Source organism: Nicotiana attenuata, unplaced genomic scaffold, assembly GCF_001879085.1.
Source record: "Nicotiana attenuata strain UT unplaced genomic scaffold, NIATTr2, whole genome shotgun sequence".
Taxonomy (NCBI): Eukaryota; Viridiplantae; Streptophyta; class Magnoliopsida; order Solanales; family Solanaceae; genus Nicotiana; species Nicotiana attenuata.
In genome coordinates this window covers 1,393,402-1,401,146 of record NW_017670256.1, presented here as the reverse complement: position 1 = coordinate 1,401,146, position 7,745 = coordinate 1,393,402, and the positions used below count along the sequence as shown (strand labels likewise).

The 7,745-nt window shown below is 35.4% G+C and overlaps 1 protein-coding gene across 1 annotated transcript; it reads right to left on the bottom strand.

Moving 5' to 3' along the window:
* Nucleotides 1-5,464: 5,464 nt before the first annotated feature.
* LOC109236808 lies at nt 5,465-7,170 on the bottom strand. The gene is made up of 2 exons (XM_019403037.1): nt 6,915-7,170; nt 5,465-6,259 (listed from the first exon to the last, which is right to left on the bottom strand). Exons 1-2 carry the CDS (start codon nt 7,066-7,068, stop codon nt 5,757-5,759), a joined length of 657 nt encoding a protein of 218 aa, XP_019258582.1. The 5' UTR covers nt 7,069-7,170; the 3' UTR covers nt 5,465-5,756.
* Between the last annotated feature and the right edge of the window lie 575 nt (nt 7,171-7,745).

Here is a 7,745-nt window from a genome sequence, read left to right as displayed (position 1 = left end):
CATAACCTTCTATTTTCATTCACCGTCTGTAGATTATTCCCACGGTGTCCGCGGATAGCGGTCTTAACTTCAAAAACACCCCGTTCATGATCGTACTGAAAAATGAATGCCACTGTGCTCGCCTCCTGGACCTTTCAAATCTTCTAATGGGTATTGGCATAAATTGAGCACCCCTGTCCATCAATGCCGATGCAGCTGCATGCCTTTCAACAAACCTCTCCGCACTCTGTTTGAATGTCATGCGGACCATGGCAGTGACAGGCAGTCCACGGGCAGACTTCAACAAGCCGTTGAATAACTCCGACACGTTTGTAGTGAGGGCTCCCCATCGTCTGCCGCCATCAGCATGCAATGTCCACATGTGAAGCTCATGTCGCATCAACCAAGTATAGGCTCGTGGATCTATCTGCCGGATCGCTTCCATGCGCCTCGTGAATTTGCACTACTGGTGCTCACTTGCAGCCATCCACATTAAGTCATGCAAGGCCTTGTCAGGAAATTTCTTCTGGAAATTGGCCTTCAAGTGCCTCACACAATAACGGTGGTATGCGTATGGTTCCTGCCATTCAGGCAAGTGACGTACAGAACTTAAAATACCACCATGCCGATCAGATATTAGACAAATACCTGAACGCTGTTCGACAATGTGCTGCTTCAAGTGGTTCAAAAAAAACGTCCACGTCTCTTCGCTTTCGTTGGCACATATGGCAAAAGCTAGTGGAAATATATTTGTTCGTTGGCATCAACTGCAACTGCAATCAAAAGCTTAATATCATACTTTCCATAGACATGAGTACCGTCTATGGAAATTACAGGACGACAATGCACAAAACCATCAATTGCTGCTTTAAATGACCATAACACATAGTTGAAAATATATTCGGGTCTGTCCGGACTCCGCTCACGCCTCCATTCAATAACAGTTCCGGGGTTAAAATGTTGCAGTGCGGCCATGTACCTGGGCAGATTTGAAAAAGACTTATCCCAGTCGCCATAAATAAGTTCAAAGGCACGTTTGCGACCGAGATATGCCTTTCTTTTGGTTATAGTACAACCACACTCCTGGTGGACGGCTGTAATACACTCTTTAATCTTGAACCTAATGGACACTTCCAAATATGGAATCAAGACAAGAGAAATCAAGTCCACATCCAAGTTGAAGTGATTCTCATTGAATGTGTCCATTTCACATCTGTGCTCGCTAATAAATTTACGCACTTTCCACAAACCTGATTTCTTCTTGCTGGCACGCAACATCCAATGACAACCCATAAACCACCTACGGCATACAGCCTTGTATACCTCCGTAGTTGACTCACTTACCGTCATCTCACGGTACTCTCTTATACTGTAGATTTTTACAGCCCTAATTAGGCGAGCTTTATCGGGGAAATACATGCCCTTTGTCAGAACAGCTGGTCTAGACTCATCCCACATCGCTGACCGAATTTCGTCATCATCCCTTGTGAGGGCATCCACGTTCGGCATACTTGGCAAATTATCAAGGTAGGGAATATTCCGCTCATGAAATGGCACGTGGGACTCGTACACTCTTTGTCTAGCGGGAGGTGGAGGAACATGCTCCCTCGTCAGCTCAGGTTCAACATTCACTTCCTCCTCATCATCACCCTCATCATGGAAGGGTGTGTCATCCCCAGACTCATCCGCATTATTGTCATAATCACTATCATCTTTCTAACTCTGCGCATCAGCCAAATCACGAGTCAATACGTCGTCTATGGGCAACTGTGTGAGGTCAGGAACATCAAGAAGCTCGTTTTCACTGCACAAAAAGAATAAAATGATAAGTTACCCAACTACATAAATACATTTGATATAGCTATATCAATTTACTTGCAAGTCGCACTGTCTTGACGTTTCATGATGGATATTTTCTTGTTGGTGATTACTCTCGGATGGACCACCGTGCTCCAATACTCCAGAACTACGCATATTCCAACTAGGGACGGGGTCATAACTTGTAAAATTCATATCCGGATGGTACCCCCTATGAAAAATATAAGTGTTAATATAAATCCAATTAAAACATAAAATAAACATCGCTAAAGCGTAGTAAAATTGAAGTTTACCAGTCGTCTTGTGGATTATATAAAGTCGAAAAATTATTTTGTGGCTGCTCATTCGCCGGTGGTGACAAGTTTAAATCAAGGCAAGCTCTTTCATCAGCAATCTGTCCGGCAAAAACTTGCTCCAGAATAACCACCCGAAGGCTGGGGGTTATCCCTACTATGCACGCCGTCATTATTGGGAACGTCTTCCACCTTGACGTACATTTCCAATAATTTTATTACAATAAATTTCCTGTATTCATCCGGAATCCGCAAAAAATCTCTAAGAGTTTCATCATCCTCGATGTTAAACTCAGAATAATAAGCAAACCCCTGCGGAGTCACTGAATATGGAAACCTACTGGTTACTTTAAGGTTAACCGAACGCTTCCTCACACTCATTTTTTTACATAACAACGAAACTAATTTATCATACTCCATAGTAAGGGGCAATTTAACATGACACTGTAGAGGTGAGCTATACCTCACAGAGTTATTCTCCAGCACAACCTCACCCCTCCCTCCCCCCCCCCCCCCAATATTATGAAACCCTTATTTTTGGCTCTTCAGACATTGTACAAAAATAATTGATAAGAAGAAGAGAGAAGTATGAACGGAAGTTAAAAGTTTGTATTGAATGAATTTTCATAAAACTGAAACGCCTTTAAATAAGGCAAGTCCGAGCCTGGGCTGCAGAATTTTTTTAAGGAATTCGCAGTACAATAATACGTTTTATGTGTTTGAATTATTGTTATGTCAGTTAATTATTGGTGGGGCCAAATTAGTAATTCGCAGTACAATACTGCGAATTAGCTAAAAAAATTTTTTTTTTTAATAATACGCAGTACAATACTGCTAATCACTATTTTTTTTAACTAATTCGCAGTAATTTACTGCGAATTACTTTAACGGCTAAAATTCCGTTAAAGTAATTCGCAGTATAGTACTGCGAATTATGTATTTAAGTAATTTTTTTTTAGTAGTAAAAACGTGTTTTTTGTCCAAAAAACATTAGAAAAGTTTCGGACTCCCCTATTCTTTTTTTTTCCCACAAAAATTATGATCTCTTTCTTAAAAATTTATGGGTTTTTGATGCAGACATACCACCATCTTAGTCAAAAGAGAATTCGAAACTTCTTTTGCTTTCTACTGAGAGCAGAAAAGATGAGGCAGTGGTGGGGCAGGTTAACTTTAAACCACTTTTTCTTTATCTTCATCAATCCATCTTCCTCCTCTCTCCTTTTTTGTTTTTCTATTTTTAATAATAAATATTTGCTTTATTGATTTGATGTCTGAATTCTATCTTTTCCCTTCGAGTGCTACATGAATGGATTGTGGAATGGCTAACTCCATAATTTATGGAGACATTATTCCTCCACATCACATAGGACAAAAAGAAGAAAAAAAGTCCTTTTAATTTCTTTACTTTTCCTTTTTATAAATCCTTTACTTTTAATCACAATTAGTATAATATTTGGGCCTTTTAATGTCTTTGAAAATAATGGATCCTTTCTTTTACAACTGTCATGGCCCCACGGTGATGACACCACCTTCTCTACTTCAATAAAGTTTTCAAAATTATTATAAAAAGAACAAATATTTATTTCCCTCTAACTGCCACATTCAATAAATCCAATTAAGTTGAATTCATTTTGGAGCTTTTGGTTACCAAAGCTCTTTCTTCTTCACTTGAATCTGCAACCACCAGTTGGTACACTTGGTCAGGAATGTTTATCACCAAGCAACTAAATATCATCCTCTGCAATAAACTAAAGTAAGACAAAATACGAGGCTAAATATCATGATTCTTTCATAGGTTCTTCTTATTAGGAACAAAGTTTTGGTCCTCTCAATTTCAATGGAAGAACAAAGCCGCGAAAGTTGGTTGTCTAGGAAAATTGTTGGCCTTAAATTGAGATTATCCACAAGAAATTTAATATTGACCATTAGGATTAATGAATATATGCGCAATTTCTTATTTCTTGTGAAGGATCATAAGATATTGAAATCTGTAATAAGGGTCTGCCACTGACTAATATCGATCTATCAATTTCGGGCTATTTTCTATTACTAGTCTTTGGCACGCGTGTTGCACGTCTATGCCATATAATTAGTATAAAATTGAAAAAATTGTATCGTCTTGTACATGGATAGTAAAACGCTTTTAATCATGATTGCATTTATAAGAAAATAACTGTAGTTAGAAATCGTAACAATCTGAATATTTAAGCTAAGAAAAATGGAAGGAGAAGGTAAAATGTATGAACTCCCTCCGGTCCAAAATAAGTGATTTTTTGGATGTTTTCACACAGATTAAGAAATTCATCTTTTAGCATTAATTAACAATGAAATTGACCATATTAACCTTTACTATCTCACATAAACACTCCTAACACATACTTCAACACTATTTACTCCAAGGACGATGTAGGAAAAAAATAATTAATTCATTCTTGAAGTCTAGAAAAATCACTTATTTTGGACCACAAAAAAAAGGCCAAAAAATCACTTATTTCGGATCGGAGGGAGTAAATGTTAGCTCAAAAAAATTATTATACGCATGGGAAGTTCAAGAGCTTATCCTTATAAAGTGAAGAATTTAGATACATGTGCCTTAATAAATTCTTTGATAATTCCAAGTCAACTTTAATGTTACAAAACTAATTTTTGTTATTAATATTGAAGATATTATTAATATAACTTTTAAGGGCATAAAAGTCTAATAATATTGTAGGGTCATTTTAGTCTTTCATATTCAACTTCTTATAATATAATAATAATAATCTATAATAAGGGTATTCAGTAAGGGAAATTATGTCTTAATTTAATTTCTAGTGAAGTTCACACCAAATGAAGCACAAGTTGTACCATAAGATGATTGAAATACAGGGACTTCCGAAATTCAATGCTGATATATCCTAATATCTAAAATATAATTTTCGCATATTATAGGCAAATGATTTAGCAGCTACATGGAGTAGTTAATTATGTAAATATAACGAAGAATTTATAGATGTTACAATAATTTGTATCGAATTTGTAAAATGAACTTGGAGAAATACAGTTCAGATAATCACCTATGTGCGGCATTTAATATCCATCTTGAGGTCACTAGAAATTTCCTGTTAATTGCTTTTCATCCTATACCCTGCAATACACAAAACAAGATCGATACTTAATTAGCAAAAGAAACAAAAGGAAGAGACGATATATATCATAGTACAATATACAAACAAAGAGAAAATGAACAGACAAAATATTAAAGAGGTAAAAAATGATTATCAGACAAGTACTCGAATCACTTCTAGGATTTGGCAATGGGAAAAATGCCAAGAAGATAAAAGAACGAACGAAAAAGAGATTAAACGTCGAACGCATCACATAAAGAGGTGAGGTAATTAATCCACGGTACACAGTACTATATCAATGGCGAATTATCAAAAAATTGGGACTTATTTATATTTCTATTGAATTTGCTAAGAACGGATTGACACAAAAAAATTATTCCAATCCTGTTAATGACATACACTCTTCTTACATCAAATATAGAGTATTATATGTTCTTCCATCTTCTATTTTTTTTTTTTTTTTTTTTTTTTTTGATGGGGTTTTCTTTTTTATTTTTCTTTATAAATATGTTCCGAGTAATCCAATTTGCTCTCCCTTGTCCTCGGAAAATAGTTGCTCTTATTGCCAGTGGTGGCCATGGTGACTCAAGTAAATATGGCCACTATTATTCTCATGACCATGGTAAGCATACTGAGGAATTTTTCCGGCAACTTTCTCGTGACACATCACCGGTAATGATCTTGTTCTAGTATGACGGACGCACGAATATGATGTTTCTTTATATGATCTTGGACAATTACGATATTTTGATGAGTTGACAGTAGTAGCTGTGGAAGAAAATGATGAGTCCGGTGACGTGGCATCATGATTGCTAATAGTGGTGGTGGTGGATGAGGTGGAAGAAATGGAAGGTGGAGAAGATACAAGTTTTAGTTTAGTAGATTTGGGTGGTAACAAAAAGGCTCTGATCTTGAGAGTTGAAGCATGATCATATTCTTCAATGAGATTGGCTAGATCTTCATCACATGTGATAGACACAAGAGCATCTAAATCTTCATTTGGCAATTGACACCTTAAACTCACTGATGCTCCACACATCTCCCCTAGCTTCACCATTAGCTCTGTAAACAACAATATAAATCAATATTTATTTCCATTTCTCCACAAAAATATAAAATTAACCAAAAGAATAAGAAAAAAATAAGAAACTATCCATTTTGTATTTGATTTCATATATAGTGTTGGTTTTTTAAAAGATAGGGCAGCAAAAAAATTTAAAGTATTTGATTGAAAAAGTCCCTCAATAATTTTACTAAACATAACAAGGCTTTAAATATTCAATTAGGAACAAAATATCTACCTAATTTAAAATTCAAAAAACCTAAAATATCTCAACTAATTTAAACAATATAATAAATTTTAAAATTGAATTTAATCCTAAAACAAAGCAACTTATTATGCTAAAAGAGTTATTGCAGTAACTGAAAACAACAAAATATCAACATAAAGTCTCAAAACATAAACATTTTTTTTAACACATGTAAAAGGTACTCTAAATAAGAACTTTTATTTGTGAAGAAGTTATGATATTTTTACACTAACAACATGTTAATAAGAATACAATAAAGTTTGAAATTTTTCAGAATATAAAATATGTTATTTTTTTCTTTAAAAAAAAAGATGAAGAAAGCATAATATAAAATAAAACCGGGAAAGTGAAATTTTTATAAACAACATAAATAGCTTTTCATTATAAGGAAGAGAATAATGAATTACCTGCAAAAGAAATGCAAGGATGAACGGAGAGGACACGACTTTCACCACCATAGTAACGGAGTTTACCATCGGTGTGACGGGGGATAATCTTGCCACCATAACTACAAAGGAATTTAAGAGGAACGTTACGGGAGTTAATGGATGGACCAACCATTCTATTTGGAATGGGTCCTCTGGTTGTTTCTTTAGATAATTTGGAAGAGACTAGAGAGGTATGAAAATGGCTTTGAATAAGCTTTTTTGTCGATTGCTCTTCAAGCCTATGTAAGGTTCCCTATACTACTTATTTATAGAGCTGGCTTGGCCTGAGAAAATTGGACTCGGGTTGTGTTGGGTCGGGTCGGGTGAGAAAAACCAGAAAACGACTATTTTGAACACGTCACCTACCATTTCCATACAGGTGGGCCCCGCCTGACTTCTGATTTCATTTTTCTTTTTCTTGCTTTCCAACAAATGTGTCCAGAACAGATGAATTGTCATCACAGTTAATAGCATGAGCACCTAATTGGTTACTAGATTACGTACTTGTGTTCCATACTCTACAGTTTACTTTAGATATCCTAATTACAACTGTTATAGCAATTTACAAGTTATTATAGAACATCTTAACCTAATGATATATGATGGACTTTCAGCATGAAGAGGATAGGTCACGTACATTAATGGAATATAGATGTTGGATATCTAGTCAATCAAGGTTAGAATACTTGTGAATATCTCATCGCAAAGCTGATGGAGTTTGGAAATAAGAATTGTAAAATTTCAAAAAAAATAAATAAATAAATTGTGAAAATGGTATTTGAAAATTAGAGATGTGTTTGGACATGAATA

Coding starts and splice junctions, on each gene's coding strand:
- LOC109236808 (XM_019403037.1), bottom strand. CDS start 7,068: ATGGTTGGTCCATCCATTAACTCCCGTAACGTTCCTCTTAAATTCCTT. Junction 6,260..6,914: donor TCCTTGCATTTCTTTTGCAG/GTAATTCATTAT, acceptor TGTTGTTTACAG/AGCTAATGGTGAAGCTAGGG.